At 42.8% G+C, this 27,847-nt stretch overlaps 1 protein-coding gene across 4 annotated transcripts; it reads right to left on the bottom strand.

Annotated features, from left to right (window-relative positions):
* Nucleotides 1–380: 380 nt before the first annotated feature.
* On the bottom strand, nucleotides 381–27,548 carry kif26bb (kinesin family member 26Bb). 4 transcript variants are annotated; one of them, XM_085770275.1, is made up of 15 exons: nucleotides 27,321–27,548; nucleotides 26,738–27,097; nucleotides 23,543–24,019; nucleotides 20,410–20,531; nucleotides 20,113–20,284; nucleotides 15,886–16,095; nucleotides 15,225–15,318; nucleotides 12,639–12,910; nucleotides 11,542–11,719; nucleotides 11,211–11,349; nucleotides 10,874–11,033; nucleotides 7,625–10,739; nucleotides 5,823–5,978; nucleotides 3,053–3,203; nucleotides 381–2,273 (listed from the first exon to the last, which is right to left on the bottom strand). In XM_085770275.1, exons 1-15 carry the CDS (start codon nucleotides 27,378–27,380, stop codon nucleotides 2,219–2,221), a joined length of 5,721 nt encoding a protein of 1,906 aa, XP_085626401.1. In that variant the 5' UTR covers nucleotides 27,381–27,548; the 3' UTR covers nucleotides 381–2,218. The 4 variants fall into 4 exon arrangements, with proteins under 4 accessions (XP_085626401.1, XP_085626399.1, XP_085626400.1 ...); XM_085770273.1 differs by having other exon boundaries at nucleotides 385–2,273; nucleotides 5,809–5,978; XM_085770274.1 differs by having other exon boundaries at nucleotides 1,834–2,273; nucleotides 5,809–5,978; nucleotides 7,634–10,739.
* Nucleotides 27,549–27,847: the final 299 nt, after the last annotated feature.

Here is a 27,847-nt window from a genome sequence, read left to right as displayed (position 1 = left end):
AAGACTGCGGCTTTCCTTAATGCATTGCCACTGATTTTGTGGAACTTCAAATGAGGCTAAACAATGAGGAAGTGGAGCAGAAAGAGAGGAAGGGCAAAGTCATAGAAGGAAGCATATGTGTGTGTGTGTGTGTGTGTGTGTGTGTGTTTCTCTCCAGTCTTCCTCTCTCTCCTGCGTTGAGTCTGACTTTATAATTGGGTCGCTTTAGGGCTGAACTCTGCTTGCTCTCATTACCTTTTTCACTTGCCATGGATCCTGTTGTTGTTGTTGTTGTGTTGCATCACAACATAACAGCAGAATCTTCACTCTGTCTCTTTCTTTGCACACACACACTCTCTTGCACAAACGCGATCTCTCCACATAGAGACAAACAATGAGCCGGAGCAGCATGACGACTTTTAATTCTTGCAAATCAAAGGACACACAGTTTGCAATATCTACAGGAAACACGGGGAAGAACTGAGAGCTGTGCTCATCCATTAACAGTAACATACAACATGCTGAGTAATAGGATTCACAAAACAGACATCCAGTGTATGTGTGTCTTCCCTGTATATTTAAATGCATCGACCTGGGTAGAAAGCCCAACATGGTCTATTGATCATTATGCATCAGCACATCCCCTCTGATTGGCTCAATGTCTTCAGAACCACGAGGCTCTTCAGACACAATGACGTTATTCGTTTAATGTAATTACTCTTCCATTAGACGGAGAGTAGAAGCCACATTTTTTATTCTGGCCCCAATCATTTACTAATGTGTTTCAGCAGCCGGTTTATTGATCACAGACCGTCCGTCCTCTGAACAGGGGGGAAACATTCACAACTGTACTTGGCAGTAACTTCACAGAACTAGAACCTCATGTTTCAGTCCTACAACTCGCTCACACAGGAACAGCTTCAATTCCTGCTTATATTCACCTCAACACATCCTCCTTTAAATTTAAGAACATTTTTTACATTAATTTCAAAAGATTTGAAATAAAGTTTTATATTCATAATCGTATTCAGCACCAATATCTATATACAAAATGGCTTCTGGTTTGCAAGCTTTCCCTTTTGAACAGTTGGAAAACAACTATGAACGCCAAATGTCATGAAAAAAAAAACTTTAAAGACAAACTGATCATTTTAATTTGAAGTTTTGCTGCAAAACAGAAATTGGTGTTCAATCGACACACACTTAAAATAATGACTTTAATAATCCCATTTAAATCAGTAGAATTATCACCTCAAAAACCTAAAACAACCCAGTCACAGCTAAATGTAGTGCAGTGAGCTGCATCTAATTCTATAAAATGCACAGTGGCTGTTTTTGTCGCTGAGTGGTGGTGTGTACTTGAGATCAATGTCACGACGGCATTGAGGTACGTGTACGCATCAAATTTCTCAGAAACGGCTTAAAGAGAGTGACATGAGATCATAACAAATTCTCAAAAGTGCTTTGTGTCAGGGTCTCAATGACCTGCATAGACGTCTGTAATAGCTCTATTCTATCCTATAATAACCATATTGTATTAAACCCAAAGGAACCCTCCTAACACCACGATTCGGATGATTTTAATACTCAGAGGAGGAAAGGTTATGTTTGTCCTTTAGCTACACTAAAATGTCTTGTTAGCATTTAGCTGCTGAAATGTTTGAGTATACTGTATAAAACAGGCTCTTTTAATGTTAAATGTTATTTAAAGGACAAGTAGAGTGAATTATTGAAGTTGTCCGATGTGCAAGGAAGTCTAAAAAGTGAAATTGCTTTGTAGGTATGAGCCCTTTGTAGGTGAATTCCTACCAGCTGTTGGATTGTAGCTCTGTCTCTGACATTTGACCTCCCTGTGAAGTTATAGGAGGAGCTGGAAATATTGTACTAGACTCCAGTCTGCAGCACATGATTCATTTAAAGGTATAAGAGGTCCTGGGGTAGCAGAGAATATAAAGCGTAAAGTGTAAAGGTAAAACAGTATGTGGGCTAAAGGTTTCAGTGTTGGACAGGTAACCGGGTGTGACTGATACAACACAAGAGTCTGAGGAAAACAGATGCTTCATCTAAACATGTCTCATTTCTCACTATTCAGCTCAGGTTTGCCTTCGAGGCTCTCTGCTCTGGAGCTTTGCGCCGTCTCTTCTTATGGCGTCTCCTGGTGGAGACATCGAAGGAGGTGACCATCATGATGTTGGATTTGCAGCGGTTCACTCTGTTCTCCAGCCGAGCCGTCACCACCTCAAGGGCCTCCAGGTGCTCCAGGGAGTCCACCTCGAACGTCTGCCACAGGTCGACTGCATGAGGGTAGAGACGTAACACTGAGTCAGGCTGTGAGGTAAAGTACACACTGTACTACTGTATTACTATGTTATAATTCGTAAGCTAGAGTTAAGGTTAGGAATCCTGTCCACATGGAACCATCCAAACTGTTTCAATACACTCAATACTATAATCTGGGCCGTTGCTAGGAATTCTGGGCCCCATTAAAGAATACTAAAGTGGGCCCCTACTCCCTAACTTTTCCATTTTTTTTTTCTTAAAGTACATATGTATCATTTTTTATTTAGCCTACTTTGTTTTGATGCTAATGCAACATTACTACCAGTATTAGTCAGGGTCTTATGCAGAATAAATCAGTCATACAAAGATTAGACTACTGGGGTTTTTTGTGGGCCCCACTGGGCCCTGGGCCCCTAGAATTATCATCACCTTTCTCCCCTATACAACGGCCCTGGCTATAATTAATCAGACTTGCTTTATTAATGTTGCCATTTTAAATTGTTTGTTTATTGGCAAGACGACAACCCCTTACAGAAAACCCAAATAGTTCAAATTTAAAAAACAATGCTATTGATGGCAGTGAATATGTTTACAAAAAAGCCAACCAGTATCAGGCTGCTCTATTGTGAAATCGATCAAACAATCATTATTAATAAACTTTAGTTTCAGCCCTAATCGGCAGGTTGAAATTCTACAGCCTGCACCTATTACAGTCTTAAACTTGCAAACAATATGGTAAAACAACTATGTATTCAAGTGCTATAACAATAGAATAATAAATCATTTCACTGACACTCTTGGTTCCACTTGGCAGGCTCTAGCATGAGGTCGTGTTTGGCCTGCTCCAGCTCTCTCCTCAGGTTGTTGTATTTGCCTCGGACCTCTGAGATCCTCTGCTGACGGTGCTCCAAAAACTTCAGCTTGGCACTGAAGCTTGCAGGGCCCTGGAAACACAAACACACACATATTTACTACTTCATATAGCACACACTAAAATAGGGTGTGGTGAACACTTTCATTTAATTACTATATAATAATAATAAGAGGTAGAAGAAGAATTCACAAATCTTAAAATCAAAACAACTGCACCCCTATCTATATTTGTGGAGATTTGGGGAAATTGCTGCCATTTAAAACATGCAGTATTAGTTTTTAGGAGTCCTGTTCGCTGTGTTCCAATGAATTCAATGACAACTAACCAATATTACTTGCTGACAAAAACTTAGGGTTCTGGATTAACAAGGGGCATCTTTTTTCTACAGTTTCTAAGATGATCCATGAATGTTTCTCTGCAGTGGACATCAGAGAGATAATACATCATGAAACTGAATCTAAAAATATGTGTTGCGTCTTTGTGTTGGGACTGAATTATGACTCTTAGTGAAGCAGTCCAGTTTCCCCCCTGTTTTCAGACCAGTTGCTTGCACCTGTACCTGTCATCACACTCTGTATCTTTGCCTCACAGCTCTGCTGCCTCGCTTCCTCTTTGGACTCGTGCCCTTCCTGCTCCACAAAAACCTCTGTTCTGCATTAACTCATACAATAAAAAAAACATTGGAGGCTGAATCAACAACAGTAGAGTCCACCACCCCCAACCCCCCCGGCTCTCTCTCCACACACAGCACATCATAAACACCATGAGAGCAGAGACAACACCTCTGGGGAGGAAAAGGAGACAGGTCTGTAGGCTACTAAATAGAATTAGTTTTATCATGCTAACCTTATTACACAGGTGGGTCACTCTCAAAGGTCACCATGCACATTTTAATGGGAAACAAAAGTGAAAAATGCCCCAAGTATGAAGATTACAGTGCTACGGGATTATTATACTATACCAGTTTTTTTATTTTTTATTTGTTGAACGAATAAAAGACAAGTATCAATGTAAAGATAATGTTATTTACTGTACTTGATAAATATGTACTATTTTCTTCTAAATCTTTTCTTATCTTTTATAAGATTATTATCTTTTTACCTTTTATGTCATATTTGTTGTACTTGCAGTGTTCTTTGTTCGTTGCTGCAGCATTGACCCAATTTCCCCCATGTGGTCATTAAAATTGTATCAAAGTTGCAGTGCCTGAGACTGGTGGAGGAAGGGAATAGTCCCGTGAGGCCAGACCTCTCGTCATGGGGGACATTACCTCACCATATGCACCCGATCTCATCTTCAAGCAAGGCGGGCTCTCTCATTTTTTTTTTTTTCAACCTTTACTTACCCAGGGTCAGTTCCCTGCTCATGCTATATTTTCAGCAGCATGCTACCTACTGTAACAGTGGCTGTGAGGCAGCAGCTCATACAACCACACTATTTATTTGTGGTTACAGCAGTTGTGGTTTCCTCAAGGGCACTGTAACAACATATTGTGGAAGGGGAAGTGTCAATCACTCACTTCCTAACCTATATTTTTACTCCAAGTCAGCAAACAGGCTCACTTGGTTTCAAACTTTTAAGCAGCTGCTGCCCCCAAATCACTGAGGTGGAGCCACTATCAGAACTGCACTTACAAGCAATACGGTGCCTTGTCTGCACACACTGGAGAGTCAGAATATCACTGACTTCACATAGTCATGTAAGGTTAATGCCAGTCACAACAACACGTCTAGACATTTGAAACATTTTTCTTTATGCCAGCCACAGTAGATGGGGCTGAGGTTTCATTGCATGTTAATGAAGTGGACTCCTTTAACTTATCAATTCTAAATAGGTTTAGCATTCAAAATTTAGTACTAGCTAAAAAAAAAAAAGACCTGTGTTCGGTTTGCAATTTTTAGGGCTGATCAAATTGTTGTTTACAACTTGTACCTACAACATGAAAATAGGGTGAGCAGTAAAAAAAAAAGTAAGTAAAATGTTGACTGTATTTGGCACATTGAAATAAAACATTACAAGCTTTGGAAGCACTGGAATTGTCTCAAGCTTATTTGGCTAAATTATGCTGTAGCTGACAGCTACCCCAGAGGGCTAATTTTTGTTTTCAAACTCAAAGACAAGCGCTTGATGGTTATTGTACAACTGAAACTGTTCTGAAAATTTTATGAGGCTGCTTTCTTCAGTATACTTATTTTGAGTTGTATTACCCATGAGAGTCTGAAGCAGCTGTGGCAAGTGCAAGTCTAGCATGGCTCATAGTCAAACTCTATTCAAAGGAGAATTCTTTAAAAAGTTCTCTTTAAAAAAAAAGAACCAGATGTTTCAGTGTAGGCGTTAATCAGTTAGAGCTAATATAATCGGTTGGTTATTACATTAATTTTAGCAGTGAAGTGACAGCCAGTGTTGTCTGAAAAAAAAGAAACTCACCAAGTTACCTGAATATTTTCTACAAAGTCATTTGCTAACACAAAGGAGCCAGAGCTCACAAAATCCAAATGTCTTGCTAACCAGGAAGCAGCTAAATTGATTGTCTGTCAGAACCCAGTCTAGATAAGGTTGGGGCAGAGATTTGGTCTACCAGTGTTCCTATGGGATGTTGGCTGAGGTTGATAAAGGTCATACAATATGCAGTGCCCTTTAACCTCCCCCCCAAAAAAGCAAAATAAACCCAGCACCTGTTTGCCAGCACCTGCTCTTTTCTGCATCCTCTGCACATTGTCGATCTCATAAACCTTGATCTCGTAGGCCTCTGGGATCCCTCGCTCCAGCCAGCGAGACCGCAGACCACTAGTCGAGCGTCTCAGGGACAGGGCTGTATCATGGGACGGACGACGCTGCTGAGAACCTACAGCGGGGTGAGGTAGAAAGCGCAGTGAAATTCTATATTGCAACCTGTTCTCTTCTCCCCTCTCTGAAACCTTGTGGCACATGGCGCACACAGTGAACCTACCGACAGATACCTGTGTAAAATTACAATAATTGTAGAACTAAAACTTGTGTTTTAGATTAATTTTATTTAGATTTTTAGTTTAATGTTTGGCATTATCAATGGACAAACACTAGCACAAAGAGACGCTGCTGCTTGATGCCACACAATTTTAAAACTTGGCCCAGAATTCACATTTGTAATAGATGTACAGTACATGGCAAAAACTGAAATTCACCAACACAGACTGAAGATTACGTTGTTTTGTTCTGAGGTTATACAGTATTTTTATGAATGAATGAGTCCGCTTGCGATGCTCATCTGTGTTAGCCATACTGTAGATGTCTAACACAACAACTCGAGCATCCTTGAGCTGCTACTCTCTACACTAAAAGCATCACTCTACACAATAAGAGTAAATGTGTATGATAAATAAAGGCTCGTATCCCTGAGTGCCCTTCAACGCCCCGGCCATGTGCACTTCTGGAACAGAAGCGTCTGCCTCGGGGCAGATGCAGCTTGCCAGGGCTACCGTATTATTCATTACAGTCAAGACAGGAGACATGATTTCACTAAGTCTCTCTGGGTTGACTGGGTTTGTCACTTCAGGAAAACATGGTGTAGGTTTTATACCACAGAAGCCCTTAGATATTAAGATGTATGGCTTTTATCAGAGTGTAGATGAGTTGACTGTAAAATGTAAAAGCCTTCTCTGTTATTTCATACTGCTCCATTAAAAGTATCATTAGCAAGTTAACCACATATTAAACAAAATGCTTCTGAAATTTTCTCCAAGTGTAACTCCACTATGCACACACATTTTTATAATTCACTGTATCCAACCAACACTCCTAATCTTCTGCATTTATGCATCCATTAGCGAGTGCCATCACTGGGTTCATATATTAATGATGTGACCTCCTACACAATTCGGCTCTTAATGCCAGTAAGGAAATTATGTCTGACTGTTTTCTACAGATGTGTCGTCTCCAATTAATGTCACATTAAAATCTTATGTGGTAAGATTACAAACCCAAACTGTTATGATTGAAGTCTAGACTTGTTTATGGTTTGGAAGCTGCATACACCGATTCAAGTCTAGACAAGAAATGTTATATTCATGCACCTTTGTCTGATGTAAACATTACATTTTTTCTTCTGTTTGAAGAAACTAAAGATAATTTTAACATACAGTTAGCTGCATTGTTGTGTAGGAAAATTACAACAAAAAATGCATCTGTTCCGTATCTCTATTGAATGCAGCAACATACCGTAGAGTTATTTCACATTCAAAACGACAAAATTTCTGTTTCCTCAACTGCATCATTAAAAAAGACAAAAATGTATTAAATTGTATGTATTAGAATGAGTGAAAACCGAAAACCGTGCTACATGGGTACAAAAAAATCAGTCTGACATGCTCAGTTGATGCCATCTTTAACTTTAAGATCCTTCAAGACACACACACATAGAGTACTCAACACCTGGATTAGGCTCTGGTCTTTCCCAGAAGAGAAAGTCAATGAGTTCAGTTCATTTAAAGCCATTAAATCCAGGTGTTTTACCTGTGCTACCTTTCCTCCGAGATGAGCGGCAGCTGCGAGCCACACTGAGGAGAGAGCCGCTCCGGTCACTGACAGAATCTCTGTTTGAGGTGCTGCTGCCTGTGGCTTCACTGTCCCTCACCATGCTGTCATAGCCACTGCTGACCATACTGTTCCTGTTGGAGAAGTACAGGGAGGTCTTCCCCATAGCAGGGGGCAGATCGCCACTCAGCACGCTGGTGGTGTCGCTCGCGTGGCCGCTCAGATGATCGGGTGTGCGGGGAGCAGTGACCCGGCTGTACGGCGAGGGAAGAGCGGTCAAATGATCCACTCCTCCTGAAGTCGGGCTGGAGGGCCTTTCCTTCAGAAGGTCTGAAAAGCGGCCGTTGACGAATCCCTGGATGGCAGATTTTGTGGACGAGCACGTGGAGCTCTGGCTTGGAGTCCGACTGACGGGGTGAAAAGTCTTTGGGGGTGAAGAGGAGAGGAAGGAGGATGTCCGCTCAAAGCTGACAGTTTTGCTGTCCGGGGAAAGACTAGCACTGCGGTTGATGGACTGCCGCAAGCCTTTGTGGGAGAGACTGAGGTTCTTGATGCTGGGGGCTGACAGTCGACGGACTTTAGGCGTAGCCATCTTCAGTTTCCCGACAGCGGAGAGCTTGTAATGACCGTGCTTGGAAGACTGAGCTGCAGGGTTTTCAGATGAGAAGAAGTGATGACTCTGGTCAGACCGAGGGTTCTTCCTGGGGCTCCTGCTGGCTCTTGGTAAGGTGCAGTGGCCCTCATTATCGCCTCTGTAACCTCCCTTGCAGGCCCCTTCCATGCTTCCCTTGAAGCTTCCCTTAGAGCTCATAGAGGTGCTGCTACTGCCTCTATCCAGACTTGGGAAGTCTCTTGGAGTTCTCTCCAGGGAATTTGTCCTGCTCGCCAGCTGCTCCAGTTTGGTACTGAAAAGCCTCCCACTGTCGTCAAAGGGAGACCTCAGCCTCTCGCTCATGTGATCATGTTTCATTCTAACACTTGGGGTCTCAAACAAAGTCCCACCACCCTTTCTAGAAGCGCTGCCGTCTCTCTGTTTGCACTCGGTAGCGTATTTCCGAGGAGAGGCAACGTTGTGGTTGTGGTTGGCTGGGGAGTGCTGTCTGCCCTGCCTCCTCTCCAGAGTTACCCTTGGGCTACAGGGGGTGGATGATGTCACTCCCCTTGGGTCTCTATGGTCGTCTGCCATGTGGCCGCACTGGTATCTTTCTGGGTTGTTGGCGTTTTGCCAGCCTCTAGGCAAACTACCTGCTTTAAAGGAAGCAGAGTCGGTTTCTTGGCAACCAGGTGAAGCACCAATCCTCCTGGGGGTATTCCCAACATGTTTGCCGATGATTTCTCCCCCCTCTGAGCCCCTTTGAGTGTTAGTGGAATAAACATGTTCCCTGTCTCTAGGGTGTCTCTTGTCTGCACTCCTTGGTCTCTTTCCACACATTTTGCCCTCTACACTTTCATCGCAGAAAGCTGAATCTTCCAAAACCATTGGGTCGTAAGAAATTTGGCTGAAAGGCGAGTTGCAGATCTTGTCAGGCTTTTTGACATGTGTTTCACAGGCAAAAGCTCCACTCCTCTTCTCAAGCGTCTTCTTATCCTCTGGACATTTGACATTTCTTTTGAGCTCAGACCCAGACTTGTTATTGGAGTTTTCTTTGTCTTTACCACCGTTCAAATCACAGTCCTCATCTGTATTAATCAGCATCGGATTAATAAATGAAGGCAAAAACCCCTTTTCCCGTCTAGATTGATACTGGGGGTTTTCAGCCCCTGTGGGTACAGGCTCAGCAGCAGAGCTTTTGGTTGTTTTAGCTGCAGATTCTTCACTGACATTGCTGATTATCCTGATTGGTTGAGAGCTGGCAGAGCCCTGAGCATGTGCCTGTGACTGGGCGCTGTCTCTGATACAAATAATGTTTCCGCCTGTCCTCCCTCTGTTCAGCGCTCCACTGATGGTCACCTCCTCCACCATGGAGAAGACAAGTTCATCTTGACCTTTTTGGTCCAGCGGCTGTTGAACAGTCACTGTGATGGTGGCCTTCATTTCCTTAACATCCTCTGCGGGGCGGTTAGGTAAGACGTCTCCATGTATAACACTGGTAGCCAAAGAGTGAGAGGAGGAGCAGGACGAGGGAGGAGATATTGGAGAGCTCTTGCCGACTGGTGAGGTTCTTTTGTCTGGTTTGAACCACTCAGCAGCTTCAGGAGCCTCCTGTTTCTCTTTTCCTTTGGGCTTAGGTGCAGTCAAAGTGCCCTGAGCCACCATGTCAAAGTCCTGAATCCGGAGCTTTTGCCCCGACTTAAGAGTTCCAGTGTTGGGGGGCTCAGAGCAACAGGTCATGTTCAGACTGAGAGTCTGATTGAGGAGTTCCTCACTGGAGCTGGTTCCACTGCACTCCTCACAGTCATACAGACCTGAATCCTCCCTTTGAAAACTGTCTCCAGGAGAGGCACCATCTGTTGGCTTTTCTCCAACAGAGGCCTGACTGCAGCCTAAACCCTGATTCAACATCTGTGGTGCCTCTGATGATTTGGTATCTGCCTGCTTCCCTGCCTCTTTCTGAGCTTGTGATTTGGTTGTGACATTGCTACCAGAGGGGCCTTTAGAGCAAGACTTGAGCATGTCCACTGTCATCTCACTTCCATCGATACAGCCCAAACGCTCCTGAAGCTCAGCAAATGTTTCACATTTAAGACAATCCCTCTCCGGTGGCTTCGCCTCTGCTTTGAGCATCTCAGTCTCCTCGTTCCTCTTCTCTACCTGCAGCTGAGGAATTCTCAGAAGTTCTTGCAGGAGAGCAGTAAACTCGGGGTCATCCAAGTCAGCCTTGTTGGGATGCAAAGAAGGTATGATGGGTACAAACTCAGGCTGTGCCAGCCTTGGAGCCGCACAAGACTGGATGAAGCCATCTGAGTCTATTTGAATGACTGTGTCGCAGGACTGGTCACTACTGGAGTGCTCATCCAGTTCGCCACGAAGACGGAAAGGATGGATGTCAACATCTACCTCATCGGTGGAGTGGAACGCCCGCAGAGACAAAGAGTGCACCCCTCTTTTTTCTCTAGTTAAACTCCTCCCACAAGGAGAGCATGACGTGGATTGCTGTTGAAAAAAGACGGATCATGGTGTTAGAACTGGACTCCAAAAACAATCTCATTATGGGAGTATATCAAGGAGAGTATAATAAATATAAGGTCGTTTTGTACATTAAATTTATTACGGGACATGTACTGTACCTTCGGTCTTTTCTGCGTCCGGCGAATGCGAGAAGCCAGCTGGATGGTGGATAAGGTCTCTTGAAGGTTTGCCAGTGAATCAGCAACTTCGGCGATCACTGCAGTGTGGCAGTTTGTATGGCCCAAGGACTCTCGAAGGAGCATGGTCAACTTACTTCCCCTGTGCAGAGACAGCGCAAATGTCCAGACATTAACTGCATCAGTCATCTTAATTTCCAGTCAGGCAAATCTGTACATTTTAATGGAATAAATGGAATTGGTATTGTGGTGTTGTTGACATTACATAAGTGTCTGCCAGAAAGTTTCCACCATTAGTTGTCTGGAGTAACATTCTTACTTGTTGGGTGTGGTTTTATGTCCACTTAGCAGAGACAAGACCACAGGCCCCAGGTCAGAATGAGGAGGTTTATTTTTGCTCATCCCCCTGATACCACTGCGCACGTCTATCATGGTCAATTTAGTGGGGCCACGTGAACCTAGGGATGCAGATCAGAGGAGAGTGTTAACACAATAAAGTTTTGCATGTTTTCAAACATAAATGATTTCTGAAATACACATTAAACTGCACATTAAAGTAATTCAGGATTAACTACGGAAAGTTATTGAAGGAGAAAGACTAAATTCAGCAGAGAAAAGTGGTTCTAGGTGACTGAATAATTCATTACAACCTTTGCCAATGGTGCTGCTCTCTGTTCGCGGGGGCTGGACGTGGAGTGTGAAGAACATGACGGAGCTGTGGGACAGGTACGTAACAAAGTCACTGTGGCGACGGGCTGAGATGGCTGCGTCCAGGAGGGAAGCAGCGCGCTCAGCAGTAGGAGCCTTCACCCGGTTGTGGTTACGTAGCTGGAAAGAAGTTGAGAGGATATAGTCATAAAACCTATGTGGAGAGAATGTCCTCAGTGATTATGAGTTTTACATGAGAATTGTCTTGCCCCAGCAGAGATTTGCATATTGTGTTAATTGTTATATTTGGTAATTCATCCCAAGAGCAGAATGTCTGGAAATACCAGCTCCTTAATAGATTTCATGTCCGATAAAGAAACACAGAGACACCTACACTTATCTGTTACTGCCTGTAATCAGCAGAGAGGAGTGTGAGGGAGGAGAGAGCAGCTCAATTATAATGTAATCAGATGTAATCTTTTCTACAATCTAACAGCTTTCACTCACTGGCAACATTATCTTTATACATAGACTGTAGAGTAGACCACTGAACCAACTGACTCAGATTGTCAGTAATCATATCATAGCTGGAGACTGAGTTTAGGATGTAACGTAGAGGGATCCCAGTGAAGCCTCTAACACAATCTGTGATATCATGGGCTGAAAATTACTGGGCCATTTTCTTTGCTGCCAGTGAGAATATCTGTTTTTTCTTGGAGCAGAAGCTCAGTGTCTGGTTCAGAGTTGTTAAAACAACTGTAGAAAACACTAATCTGTGTGCTAATTCTCAAATGGAGTCTTTGAGGTATGGCCAAGAAATTGTCACTTGTGAGGAACAGAAAGTATGGCCTTGGCTCTCTGGTTTCCAGATTCGGGACAGGCTTGTTTATAGTTACAAATGCTGAATACATAATCATGTCACAAATAATATGTCTTTTTTTTTTTTTTGGACATGATGATGTGCTTCAAAGGAATACACCACTATTTTGGATCAATGAACCCTCGTGTGCTATCATCAGACAGACAGAGATACACAATAGAAGCATCTGTTTATCTAACAAGCTCTCTTCTTTCCTAATAAAAACATTTCTCCTCCTACTTGTATTCCGTAGACAGGATCTTCCTGCAGTTTAATCCGGGCTCTCGGGCTGTCCTGGACGCTGCCTAATGAGGGGACGACCTCCCCCAGCAGATCTCTCAGTGTGTCCTCCTCTCCACAGCAGAGCTCAATGGCGGACACTGATACGGTCAGATCAGTCCAGGTCTTCTCTCTCCGTCGCTCGATGGCGCTGTACAGCCAGGAGATGGCACAGGGAATCAGCCCCAGCTTCTGGATGCTCTCATCGCTCCCCACCATGCTGGACCAGGAGCCTGGGGCAGACAACAGTAGGAACAGATGTATCCATACATACAGACACCACACACACATAAAAGTGCTTATACATGTACATGATCACATGTAAACACAACATCAACACATTAACCCTTGATTTATATGATTTATATGTCAGAGCCCTTTCAGTCAAATATTACACTGATATCCTAAAAGTGTGTATCTACAGTTGTTGTATTGTATGTAAACCGCAAACAATCAAACATAATGGCTCTTCAATGCATGAGAGGTCCAAAGGGTTTTTACAGGAGTTTGATTCTAATGACTCACTCGGCAAAACAATGTTTTGGTTTGGTTTTTCATTTTCCATTAGCTTGAGGCTAAGGTAATCTAGCTAATTACTAAAACAGCTACTTTTAGTGGGTTAATTGTGTAACGGAGGTGCACTCACTCACCCATAAAAGGACGTGCAAACCAGCTACCAAGTGCTCATTGTGCTCTTGGCAAAATGGTTTGCATCATCACCTGCCATGCAGGGGTTTGAACCCCACCTGGGGCAGTCCGCACCAAACCCATCGCAGAGGGCCAGATCGACATGGGGTACAATTGAACACTACACTGTGTCTAGTATGTTCTGTAAAAAATATTTGCTTTCTTGTTCGGAGTTATTCAATTCAATTGAAACCACTTTCTTCATCCCCAGGGGATGAATAATTAAATAGGAACCATGGCAATAAATATGAAGCTACTGCTAAAAGCTCGTTAGCTCAGCTTAGCATGAACACTGCACTTCGCTTGGCGCAGTCCTGAGGTAACAAACCAGAGCCTGTGAGGCTGACTGATGAACATGTTACATCTTGCTCATTGGATCCAAAAGCTAAAACATTCAAAACAAAAAAAAGTCAATTCAAAAGAAAAAGAGAGGTTGGGATCCAAGATGACCCACAACAACATCTGCAGTGTCTGCAAATTGAGGCCATGCAGCTGAAGCTCAGCCTGGTCACAGGTGGGAAGCCAGTTTGCGTTCATGTGTCCATGTCACTGTCTGCATAATGGGAGTGCAGCCTGAGGGGGATAGTGTGATCCTCATCCTCCCTTGCATTATATCTCCCTGTTACAACTTGGCAGGAAGAAAGTGGCAGCTGATAGCACCATGTTTCATGGGGGCAGCGAATATCTGTTTGCAGCCCTCTCAAAGCCTCTGTGTTTTTCCAAACCAATTTAGATTTTAAAATGCCCACCTCTGTATTGGTCAGTGTTATAGACACAGGGCTAAATTAAGTGTTTCATCTAAACTGGGTCGGACTGAGAGAGGATAAATGCTTCTAGGCCAACAGAAAACAATACTGACAAGAGAAATGTTGTTGTTCACTATGTGCACATAGAGACACACACTCAGCACAAATGAAGATAGAGCAGATGCACATACCCAGAAACGCTGTCAGATTTTCTTATGGACTGGTGCCACGCTGTATCTCCTTCTGCACTTTTGGCCCACATTAGTTTTGAGTTATAGGCCTGTTTTATGCTCTCTTGTCTTATCCAAACTCTAATTGAATGAGGATAAGAGAATTGGTTTACTCCAATTAAAGGCCGAGCTGCTTGCCGTTATTCAGAGAGAATAGTATTCTGCGGAGGAGATTGATATCCCCCTGGCTGCGGGCCACATGCAGTCTGTAGTGGCCAACTAATTCAATCAGATTTACGGAGAGTGGCGTCATGTGAAAAAGCAGCTCCAAGGAGACCCTGTCCTTACCTTAACGTCTGTGTGTGCGTGTGTGTGTGTGTGTGTGTGTGTACTGCAAATCTATTAAACCCCTTCACCGACGCTAAGTGCAGGGTTCCATCTCTCTAATAGCAACATATTACAGTCCATTTTGTTTACAGTCCCCCCTGAGCTCAGTGCCTCAGCAGAATAACACAAATGTGTCTTTTTGTGCAGTCTGCTGAAATGTGTAGCAGGCAATGGCAAGCTTTTAAATTAAACATATGTGTTGTATAATTGATGAATATGCTTTTATTTACAAAGTAACAGGTGAACAATGAATGACTAAGAAGGCAGGAGTTGAAATGGCAGCAAGTTTTGGGAAAAGCAAAGATGACAGAAAAGGGCAAATGGAGCAAGAGGGAAAAGCCAAGGAACAGGAAGGCTGGAGATGTGTATCAAGAGGACACAGAGATAAAATAGAAACGGGAAGTTAAGTGATAATGAAAGAGTGAATGATAGCCGGAGTGGGACAGGGGTTGCAGTGGGGGAGGGGTGGGTGGGCTGACCACTAAGCGTAGCTAAAAGCATCCCGCTCTCATCTTAAGATTTTAACCCGTGGCCTCTCACTGTGACCGATTACTCACCCACAGCAGCACATCCCAGACCCAGGACACATCCATCGCTGCCACTGAGCACACAGCGGATGACGTCAGCCAAGACGCCTGCACACACCTCAGCCTGGTCAGACAGAACAAAGGACAGCGAGCATCTTATGAATCATCCCCGCACCGAGAAAGAACATCCAATGAAACGTAAGAGCCGAGGCGAGAAGGAGGAGGGATGCATACTGATTCTGTACATTCCCTTGGGCTCAGATGTTGTAAGCAGAGCTCAGAGAAAGTTGAATCTAATTGATGGACTGTGTAATTGTGGTGGCTATCTAGGCCCTATCAGTTTTCAGGTCATCAGACAAACAGAGCTAAACTAACCATGGTGTGTTCGGAGGGGGGGAAAACGCATTTTGAATATTTGAGAATGAGCTTGCTACACTCACATTACACAATCTGTTAATGCAAAACTACTACTACTACTAGCCTACTAATAATAATCATTTATAATTATTATTAAGTAATTCATAAAAAGGTAAAAACAAAAGTCTGAAATAAAATAATAAACAATCATACCAGTAGAATTTAAATTCAAATTCAAGCTGAAATAAACTAAAATACACCAAGATCAGTACAAAACAAACACTTGACAGCATTTTCCTTCATATTGAGCAGTGATCAGGTTGAAGAAGCAAACCTGGCTCGACTCCTGAGGATACGCAGCATCAAAGTTTATTGTCTTGAGGAGATTTCTGCCGTCCCTGCTCTGCATCATTGTAGTGTGCGGTTGACTTTTGCTGATTGGATCCATGATGGTGACCCTTTTCCTGGATGGGTCAATGTGGAGAACAGGTGGTTGGCCTTGGCCCCCTGACAGCGTTGGACTTACCCTCAGCACCACTTTGACCTGCATACCCAAGGAAATGGAAAGAAAGAACCATGCTGAGATTCACAGTAGGCTATGTCACTCTGTCATTCACGGTATAGTTCAACTCTGAAGTTTCAACCGGAGCCCCTCCTGTCATCAGCTGTGATACCTTATGCTCACAACAAGCTTCAGACTTTTACTGGAACACAGTCAGAGGTGGGAAGTCATTCCCATCTCTCATTTCCAAGCCAAACTGAACGCAGCATTAGTCATGTTTACTGTAAATGTAAATTTAAACCTCACCTTCTGAAGAAACAGAGATGGACACTTCTCTAGAACTGCAAATAAGACTTAACATATCTGCATGACTCTATACTAGAGAAGGTTTGAAAATATATTTATTTATTTGTTTGACTATGCTTTAATATGTCTAGGTTAATCATTTTTATTTACAACTAGCATACTAGCGTACCAAGATAATGCTACATGACAGCTACAGACATAGTAGACAGCTACAGGCTATTGAAGTGTGAGCACTACTATTAACCTTACTCTTATATTCATACTGTATGCTCTTCTATATATTTATATATAAAAATATATGGGAAATGGCATAACAATTTAACTTGCTGTGAGACACACAGAAGAAAACACCATTATTTATTCAATACAAAGAGTGAGTGTGTGTACTCCGCTACATGGCAGCATGTATTTGTGTGATTTGAGAAGCCTGGGAGCCCTGCAGTGGAGACTGAGAGTGGCAAAAAAGCAGGTTTAACTTTGGAGAATAAATACCAGCGGCATACAGAAACGGATGAAAAAATAATGAGTTCAAAAATAACTTTATATCAAATTCAGCAAGTTTTAACCTGCTGAATGAGAACTCAGGTTCCAGAGTAAACTTGAAAAATACTGTGTATAGAGTATATGCCACTGAAATTCATATTTTTCATTTAAAGCGTCCTGTAAGATGCGAGTTACAGTGCAGTTTACATTTATTTATACATGAGTGTAGCTGCTGTGTGAAGGTAAGTCAGCCATTGAGCTTTGAGTCACTGCTGCTCAGCCGTGGGAGCCTGACATACTATTTTATGCAACGTAGCTCGCAGAAACCTCAATTGCAAAAGGGAAGCATTGGCAGAACAAAGTGGTAAATGTCAAAAAGGATTAGCTTTGAGCGCTGAGGAGCTGGCATCACTTTATTGTGTCCTTAAACACATCAGGTGGTCTATTTTATGAAAACAAAAACAAGCAGCTTGTTGTTGTTTAATGTTTCATTAGGATTTTTTAAAAAAACATGTTTTCTCTCTGTTGATGTAGACCGCCGGGTTGATCCGGTTAGTGCAGGGGCTACACATGCACTTAGAACAGCATGGCGATGCATACCTCCTGCGATATTTCCGCATGTCATGACATTAATTCCTTAATGCAGTTCTCTACAGGAAGCCTTAGATTCTAGAGGCTTTGAGGTCTTAAATTAGGTTAGACTCCGACTCTGACAGCCGTCGTACAAGGCTCATAGGTTTTAGTCTGCAGAAAGACAAGGCAACATTTACCTCACTAAAGAAGATATAGCTGTATTACATTATGTAAACCAATTATAATGTTATTCATAATCAGGAATCAGGTTTGTAGCCCTGTGCACCAAAACAACCAGTCAAATGTGCTTTTCTTGAAACAGTACAGGACTGCATTACACCGCAATGACATCATCCGACATTGACAATCTGAAAACCCGACAGCCATATTCCATCTGCCACATGATGAGTTTCCAATGACTGTAAAAGATTTTTTTTTTCTCCGCTCGCCTCCTCATAATCTTAAAACCTTATGCAAGAGGTGGCTCCTTAACCCTATTGAACATGTGTCAAACTCTATTTATGAGGGTTAAATTATTCAAGAGACCCATTTAAAAGCAGAGAAAACCGTCTTCCTCCGCTCCCGCACACAAATATTCCTGCACACAGAGGCACAGAGAGCTGAGTGCTCGGGCAGGTGTGGCTGGCAGTGGGGTCTATCTGAGCCCTTATCTGTAACTCTAGACTAAACCCAAGAGTCCATCTATGAGACAAGGGAAAGGGCAGGCAGCCATATTGATCCCCCTCCCTGTTTCTCCCAGAGGAGGGGAGGGGAGGGGATGAACAAGATGGAGACATTAGCACCACATTACAGTGTATCAAGAAGGAGGAGTGATATAGGATCTCCTCCAAATTGACTATGATCTCTTTACTTCACAACCAGGGTGGTAAAAAAAAACACTTCTAAAGGTGGTGGTTGTGGAAGAGGATGAAGTATGACTTCGACAGCTTCATATCATGGACCGTTGGAGGTGGAGAGGTTAAGTCCAATGTGTTGGCTTCTGCTGCGACATAAACACATGAATCTGTTGCTCCAACTGGACTTCCAGCTGAACCACACAACACATCCACACCAAGGCTTCATATACAAGTACGTTTATTCACTTTGAGTTGGATGAGGGGACCGGTTCCACACTCATGTCTGTCTGCTGAGAGACAGTAGGTGATTAGTTGAGCATGAAAATTTGGAAGCGGGGGAAAATGAGCTGACCTCAATCTATCTAAAGTGCGCTTCTTGTAGCTTTTGATTAAAAGGGCTATTTGTAAGTTTTCTCTCTGAGAATCCCTACACCTTCAGGGCAGAATGGTGATGGATGAAAGTGATGAATTATTCAAGCATGGTAACTTCCGTGGAAGTTAGTTCTTCATTTCTACATTTTTCCTTTTGTCTGAGTGCAAAGAAGCACAAGTACATTATGAAGATGTTTACAGTTAATGAATTATTCTTTCATAATATTATCAAAAACCTGAAATATCGTAAGAAGAATATGTGCAATTTCAACAATATTATGTCTCTTCTGTCTTCTATGTCATTTTCACACTTCATTTTCAAATTCATTTTGGACCCTCTGGTGGGCCGGATTTGGCCCGCGGGCCACATGTTTGACACCCCTACTCTAGAATGATAAACAGCCATTAATGCTAGTGCTAGCTGCATACATGTACTGTATAGCAACCTAAATGTAAGAGACAGTTGCAGTTACCAGGAGTAATCTGCTGTTTCCTGCTGTGTTATGCTAATGCCTGCAGCTTCATACAGACAGCAACAGGGAAGCAAACTTCTTAGACGTCATGGACAGGAAACGCTCTGGTGGCTGACCTGGAGGAGGTGCTACCATGTAGGCTTTGTCCCCAGGGGCTATGGGTTCAAATCCGACCCACAGCCGTGGGCCCTTTGCTGCATATCAATCTCTCTCTCTCTCTCTCTCTCTCTGACTGTTCCTCCATCTCTCACTGTCCTGTCATAACAAAGGCAATAATGGCCCAAAAAAAACAGCCATAGCCAGAAAGGCTTTTTTCCTACTGTAATGACTGTGAGGTATCTTTTGTGAAGGTCAGTTGTGGTAAGTCAAACTATGACAACCCAGCTTTAAAGAGCATATTGCAGGTTAGACCCCCCCTTAAACCAATGCTTAGAAAAATAATGTAGGAACAAGTTTTTCTTAAAATTATATTTAAAAATACACTATTAAGGCTTTTGGAGCCGGTTTTTTTTTGGGAGAAATTTTTACTTCTGCATCGAAAAACGCTTAACTGGAAGTGACGTAGGCAGAGGGAGAGCAGTCGATTTGAACAACTCCCTCTCGTGACATAATATGACGCGAGTTTTTAGGCGCTGTGCTCAAAACCGTCACTTTTTCGGTTAAATTTGTGCCCTTGTGTCTTGAAAAACATTTTAAATCCTCACTCAACTTTTCAAATGCTATTTTTCACACAAGATTACATATTTATTTTATAAACAAGTATAACCTGCAATATGCTCTTAAAGTATTGTTAACACTGACTATAATACTGATTTATAATTCGTATCTGCAACACTCCGCCCACTCATATTTGTATTAAAACTACATCAATTTGGCCTCAGGCATTAGGAGTGAACACTGATACATAAATAATTGTGTCAGTGTGGTTCACTGAAATTCAGTGGAAAATCTGCATCTACTGTAACTCTAGTGGAATTTGAAGCTCTGTGGTCTACCTTGCCAACATTGGGTGAGTCTTTGGTTCTGGTGGCAGCTTGGAGCAGGCAGGAGGGGACAGGCGGCGGATTTTTCTGGATGATCTCCCTGAAGCAGGTGGAGAAATGCGCAGGGGCTGGATCAGTAGCCTGGCCTTTTTTCCTCGATGTCAGGTTGAGCTTCTCAGCGGCTCTGCAGGGAAGAAGTGGAGGCAGCATGACACACCACTGAAACTTACACTGTAACCAGTCCACAGAGAGGCTGCAGATCAGGCTATACCTTTTAAATACATTTGCTGATTTATTTCTAATATTTACCTGGCCAAAAAGGACATGGCTGCAGTGTTGGCGATGGTCACCACTCTGGAGATGTGAGGGATCTTTGAGCTCGTCTGTAGAGCCCCACTACCAACACAGCCCGGGGTTGCATCATCTGCACCCTGCCAGGGGAAAAGGCTCATTATAAAATCCAAATTTGTAATTGCACTCACAGCACCCACTTCAAAATGGGCTGTTATCACGTGAATTACTCTGGGGAGAAACGGGGGGTACATCTGTCTAAGTAGGGCATGTAGGCAGGGAGTACATTGGGTTAAATATACACCATTAATTCACATTACAGCTGTTGCTATCTGCATGTGGAGTGTGAGGAAATCGTTGTGAAGGCAGTAGTGACTGCTGTCTGAGTTGAAAACATGACTCAGAGTTGAAGAGGTGCAGTAAACATACTGTCACGGCCTTTGACACACACAGTCAAGCAGCTTCACATAAAGCTATTCCAACACGGTGTGTGTTCTGCACTCATTCATAACACTGTGTGTGTGTGTGTGTAGCATGGCCTGTTCAGCATGCATCTGCTGCTGCTGCTGCCCAGCGTGAAGTCACCGTAGCTCGCCGCAGGCCTAAAAAAGCCAACGTCTCTGTGTTACAGTCTTCTTCTTCTTCTCCAGCTCCACATCTCATCGATGTCTCAGTCTTTTTAGGGCATGATAATAACATCAACTCAGGTTTTTCTCTTTAATAACGTCCAACCAGGCCAATTAGTGCCACAGTAGGAGGACAACAGTGGTGGTCTGGAGGTAGACTGAGAGGAGACTGGGAGGACGGGGGCCAGGTTAATACTGTATACAGCCAGAGTTAATGTGGATAATGTATGAATACTGTACTTCCTCCACCCCTCTTCTCCACTCACTGGCTCAGATCTTCTCTTATATGGTTTTTTTTTTCATCCTCAATGTCTTTTGCACTCTGCTCTGATCTCTCTCTTTCATTATCTCTTGTTTCCTTCTCTCCTCTCCAGCTCTCCACTCCGTCATCCTCCCTACCCTTTTCTCCTGTCTGCCATCTTAAACACTTAATTTCACTTTCTCGTCTTCTGCTATCCATTTTTGCCTCCTCCCTGCCCACTCCTCTCCAGGGCCGGGGAGAAAGGTGATGATAATTCTAGGGGCCCAGCGACCGATGGGGCCCACAAAAAAACCCAGTATAGTCTAATCTTTGTATGACTTAATTATTCTGCATAAGACCCTGGCTAATATAGTAATGCTGCATTAGCATCAAAACAAAGTAGGCTAAATAAAAAATAATAATACATACGTAGTCTAAGAAAAAAAGTGGAAAAGTCAGGGGCCCACTTTAGTATTCTTTCAGGGGGCCCAGAATTCCTAGCAACAGCCCTGCTCCTCTCCACTTGTCTCACACCACTTCACCTCAGCTGCATAAACCTGTATTGATCTGATCCTGGACCTGCCAGGACCGTTTCATACACAGCCTGACACAACCCAGGGCCCTTTTGCCTTAAGCTGTTGTTGCATTGCAATTAATGATTTTGATAAGGAAAGTTGATTATGGATAACTACCGGTTGTTAATTATAATATCTCTCTCACTTAGCTAAGCCCCGCCCCCTCCAGTTGCTGTTGCTATGCCTGTCAGGAGCAGCACATTTACGATCATTACGATAACAGCAGCAGATTTAACACTTGAAATTCTTACAATTTTTTGAAACAGCAGGTCCCTGATTACAGACAGAATTAGACAAAAGCCGGCTTCATGTTCCCAGCTGCTGACCGTCAACAGATCTTATCAGCTAGCTATTTATGCTGACACCTGCTCCTTCAGGCGAATGAAAATGCTGTCCCTGGCTGACTCAGTGTTTCCAGTTGACCTGGTTTAAAATGAAAATCCAATGAAAGAGTCTTAAATATGTGTATAATGGCTTCATACATGATAAGGATAAAGATCCTCCAACCTTATGCAAGTGCTTACATTAAACCCAGCTGACCCCACCAAGTAGTTAAACCCAACTGAACCACAAGTCTTTTACAGCTTTCATGTGTTTTTAATGTGCTAACAATTATGGGGTGAAGCTGCCACTGCTACACATTGGGTAAGGGCGAGCAATCTGTGGTCATTTCATTGTTGTCTTTTTATATCACAAGAACATGCGGACTAACCTTCACTGATGTTGTTAGGCTAATGTAACATAATCGTTGATAACTGGCTTGGCTATGTTATCTATGATTCAACATAGTGTAAGACAGAGGTGCTGCTTTGCCAGGAGTAAAATGCCCTTTTGTGAACAAGTCAAATTATTTTAGCTTAGGTTACCACTGTTGGTTGCTATTGGCCAGACATGATGTTGATAATGAGCTCATTAGGGCACATTATCTCGCTGCTATATTTAGGCTTTGAAAAGGTTAAAGAAAGTCCACCTGTCAAACATTCACACATCCACAGAGTATCAATCTCTTTCTACAGCCAAGTGCACAAAACGTCATTATGTGGAGAAGTTCAATGCTAGACAAAGCTGCCACACTTGGTTATAGGTTCTGAACTGTGACTGAATTGACTCTGAGGAGGGGTTCAACATTTTTTAATTTATTGTGATGTCTGACTGACTGACTGCCTGACTGTCTATGAAGGTTTTCTGTCCACCAGGTCACAGATTATCAGTACATCAAAGAGATAATATTTAGATCTCCCTTTTGTCCTTAAGGATCATGAGTAAAAAAAAAAAAATAAAAAAATAAAAAATCAACAAACTCCACCAACAACATCATATAAAACAGTTCTCGCTTTATAAGCTTTTTCACTGGGGACTTGGAAGGACGGGCTCAATCTACTTCCATCACCGTAATGCATATTTCACCAGCCACCCTGTTAAATATGACCATCCCCCTATTGATCACAAGTGCATTTTGACTTGCAGGCTTTTATGACAGGGGTAAATCATGACCCAATTCCATTCCATTAGCAAAAGTACTTTTAAACAATGTCCGCAGCCATAGGATCTAAATAGGCTCTGATTAGGCACTGTGAATCATTGCCTTGCTGACACATGCACCCGTAAAGACATACTTTACCCATATAGATCATTAAAAGGGGGGTGGGGGGGTGATGAGGGGATCTGTTATGTGTGATTTAGTGGTAAGAGAAAGCTTTTAGGGGTACCTTATGGTAAGAGTAGTTGGTGACACCATCAGTATTGGATGCAGATTTAGAGGCGACCAGCTGCTGCTGCTCCTCTACCCAGCGGTCCATATCGGGGTTGGGGAGCTTGGGCCCCCTCCGCCTGAGGGTTTGAGGCGTCCTCTGGGGTGTCCTGGGGCTCTGTGGGCTGTGAGGGCTGTGGGTTCGACTGTGTGGTTGATGCGCAGCCATGGCAGCTTCCCTTGGAGCTCGATCCCCATGCTTTGTCTCACTTTGTCCCAGCAGTGAGCCGGTGCTGAGACTGGGTTCAAAGGGAGGCTTAGCTAATGACTGACCCCTGCTCAGAGCCAGGTGGATGGCTTCTTGTTTGAGCTGGTTTAGGTTTGTACCACAGGCTGCACACTGGCCCTGCTCCCTCTCTCTGTCCCTGGATTCAGTGGTGGACCGACTATGGACCCGGAGGTTGTCTCCAAGAAATGCTGACAGGTCACTTGAGTCCTGTAGAATTAAAAAAAAAAAAAAAGGGTAACACTTTACAATAAGGCATTAATTAACTGTTTACAGATATATTAACAATCATTATGTATTACTTAGGATTAGGAAGCACATTCATTCATGTAGCCTATTAGTAAGCAGTTAATGAATTAATGTTTACTACTCAAAGTTAGTTAATAAGTAATAATAAAAGTTGAATAATGTAATTAGTTATCATTATGTATGCATTACTCAGCATTAATTAACACATTAGTTTATATATTAATGCTTAATAATGTATTAACTAACGTTAATTAAGGGACCCTTATTGTAAAGTGTTACCAAAAAAAGACAGCAGACATTATTTGAAAATTGGAATCCGACTAATGAAATCAGGCCCAGTACAAGCTTCTTCAGAGGCCATAATAACAAAGATAATTTGTTTATCCAGCTTGATAATTACATAAATGGCCATTGACTCATTTAGGATATGACAATTGAGTCGTGGAAGGTCACTGCAGGCAATCTTAGCACTTAAGAAAGAAATCATAGAGTCAGTATATTGATTAAATGTCTCATGTTGTATGAAGTGAGATTTCTATGTGGTTTTTTGGGGGGGATTATTAAGCAGCTCTAGGTTTTATAAACGCACTGTGAGAGTACCAAAGCCTCAGTCCACTGGGAGTCTTAAAACCTTCAGGAATTCTTTAACCTAGTGATGTCACAACAAAGCAGTCACCACCCTCAGACATGCCCCAAGCCCCGCCCACCTAGACCCACCATCCAAGCTTGCAGTTGCTGTTACTAGAGCACTCCACTGAGATGGTTTTTGGTTCTTAAAACCACAAATGTATTTCTTATGGATATCAAAACTGCAAATAAAACACTGGAAAAGTGTAAAATATGGGACCTTTAATACCGCTTCCCTGTGCAGCAAGCAAAAATATATACAGCATCTACTGTAACATTAATTGTGAAGCTGATGTTAATTGTTACAATGGGACTAAACTGAAACATTAATCATACATTAATGGACAACAAGATGACACTACACAGCCATTTTAGTTTCAATTGTGTGTGTTGAATCTGGCTGTGCTGGTTTACAATGGTCTAAAGTCATCATTCAGTGTCATCATTCTGTGGCATCATGTCATGATGATTTCCTGATCGTGTGTTACTGTTAGACACAAGTTTGTCATCTGAGCTCGCTGTCTGCACCCAGACTGTCACATCTAACGAAAACAGCATCAAACCATCATCTTGGACATGTTTGTGTCACATCCTGTTTGGTCTGCCCTTGACACCAACTAGCATCCAACACACTCAGTCCCTCCATGCCCCTCCCCACAGCCACCTCATTCACCCTGCCAGCACACTGCCTTTGCCTATGACCTATATTCCCCCCTGAAGAATACTTTAGAGGAGCTCTCCACTATTATGTAAAGCAAAGTCATTCAAACTCCAAAAGTGCTGAATCATCGGGGGACTACACTTCCCTAAAATATGGGGTAATGAAGCCACAAGTACGTCCCACTATTCTGCTCACTCTACAACAAATGCGCAAACTAGACAACTTGCAGCTTTCAGCTCCAGGATTGGGTGTGAGAATTTCACAACAAGAAAATGACTAGAGGTAGAAAAGTGCTGTAGTAAGAAGATGGGTCTTTCCATCTTAGCCACATTGCAACCCCTTATAAAAGAAGACATTACAGCACCATGATGCTTTCAAGAAATCATGCTCGGATCAATAAACCTGCAAGGAGCTCGTATAGCGGCTTATCAGATTTCTACTGACCATGTCTGTGGCCACGAGATACCATCTCCCTGCTGCTCGGACTGTGGTCTCTGTCTAAAAACACTGTGCCCCTGTCCCACTCGAGAAGGACAAAAATAAATAGTGTTCCCTCTGTGGACGAGAATGTGGAGATGACACAGGGATGCTGAGATGAAATATTCATGCCCATTTGAAACCACTCACGCAGGAATGGCACTGGTTTACTTTGTCGATCGGAGTGTGTTTGATGGATGTTCGTGGTGACAAATGTACAGATGGGCGCTCAGATAAGCACTCCTTTCACGGCAGCACCTTAAAGAATGAGTCCCATGCGAACATTTTGATATAATAAAATCAAGGGCTGATGATGATAAGGGCTGCACTAAAGACTATTTTCATTATTGATGTTTTTCTTGATAAATTTGTTACCTTGCCTTTGCCTTGTAAAATTTCTGAAAGTAATAATAGCCTCCTTCTTATACAGTCTGTTGGAATATTCTTGATGAGCAAATCTGCACAGAAAATAGAAAACTGCTGCAGGATTTATTTCCTGTTGATCATTTAATTATGGTAATATATATTGATTTATATATTTTACATTATTGCACATATAAATTATATCAGTTCATATTAGCTGAACATGTGGGGAAATGCTTTTACAGGATTATGAATGTTTGTTTTAAGTAGCTAAAATAATCAAAACACCAATAATGTGTAGTTTTATTTTAAAATGTACTATTATTGAAGGCTTTATAGATTTTCATGAATTTATCAACTATTACCCTATACCACCACCTGCTGAGAAGCTATGAGATGTGATATATTCTGTCCGAGCAAACTCTTGAGCCCAAACACATTAAAAGACTCTCTCCTATACTTGGTGTCAGGCTGAGAGAGATCAGGCTGACCCTAAGTGCATTTATGGTCCAACACATCCAGCTCCATCAGAGCATGCTGTGGTTACTGACCTTGCAGGAGAAGTGATGGTGAACAGCCAGGCTTAGGGCTTGTTTCTTCAGAGCAACAAGGGTCGCTGAGCACTTCTCACAACAGGCAACTTTCCTATCAGACCTCCCAAAGCCCGGATTCACCGACGCAGAGCCTCTGCATATAGTCCCAAACATGTTACTCCTGATGCGGTCTCCGACGGACCCGGGGAGGGACCTGTAGGAGGGGACGGCGTCTGCTCTCTGGCACATATTCCGATGTGGGTCGCCCCTGGACCCTCCGGCACCCTCAGGAGCCGGGCGCTCCTTGGTTTGGCAGTCCCTCCCTTTAATACTTGGAGAAAAGCCGGCGGGCTCACTGTGAGGCTGCACTTGTGCGCTCTGCGGGATAAATCAGTATAAGAAGGATGTATGTGGGCTTTGGCTGTGGAAAATTAGATATCAATCGACATGAACTACTCAAACCACACCCAAATGTTTGTTTTTTTCTTTCTAGCAGAGCAACAACATTATTCCTCCAAGAAAGTCATCCAGACTGAGGTTTTTTTTTTTTTTTTTAACAAATGTGAACAAACTGCGCTCATAAGAAATAAATCGGACTTACCCAGTGTGCTCCTCTGACCGAGCCAGGAAACCTCTCTCCTCTTCCAGTCAGAGATGACATGACAACTTGTTAATATTTAAAAAGACATCCGAACAAAGGCAGGACGCACTTTTGTTTAATTTAGCCAACGCTCCGTGGATGTAAAGCAAAAACATTTCACTCATGGTAGAGTTTGGATGTTAAAAAAAAAAAAAATCTGTCAAAGTAAAGAGGCAGGAGACACTGACTCAGAGGAGTGATGAGTGTGTGGCACAGAGGAGAAGGAGGGAGCGCACTGGAGAGGACACTTCATGATGCTACTTGCCTATTTATTAGAGCCTCCTCGGGGAGGCGGTAGGGAGCAAGGCTTCTGGCTCAAACAGTCAAAGTGAACAGGCAGATATTTTCTTCCCTTTTTAATAAAAATATGATCCCAATCTAATCTCTCCTCTATAACAGCTTCTGAGCAGCTTCTTGCAACAGATCCACCGCCTTTGGAGAGACTGTGATGATCCAACAACACTGCATCAATATATTCCCTGTTATGT

Source organism: Trachurus japonicus, chromosome 24 (assembly GCF_045865225.1).
Source record: "Trachurus japonicus isolate A0001 chromosome 24, Traja_1.0".
Taxonomy (NCBI): domain Eukaryota; kingdom Metazoa; phylum Chordata; class Actinopteri; order Carangiformes; family Carangidae; genus Trachurus; species Trachurus japonicus.
The sequence above is the reverse complement of the archived record's forward strand: the minus strand, read 5'-3'. Positions and strand labels throughout refer to the sequence as shown.

Coding starts and splice junctions, on each gene's coding strand:
- kif26bb (XM_085770273.1), bottom strand. CDS start 27,380: ATGTCATCTCTGACTGGAAGAGGAGAGAGGTTTCCTGGCTCGGTCAGA. Junction 27,098..27,320: donor CGGTCAGAGGAGCACACTGG/GTAAGTCCGATT, acceptor TTTATCCCGCAG/AGCGCACAAGTGCAGCCTCA. Junction 24,020..26,737: donor ACCATCACTTCTCCTGCAAG/GTCAGTAACCAC, acceptor TTAATTCTACAG/GACTCAAGTGACCTGTCAGC.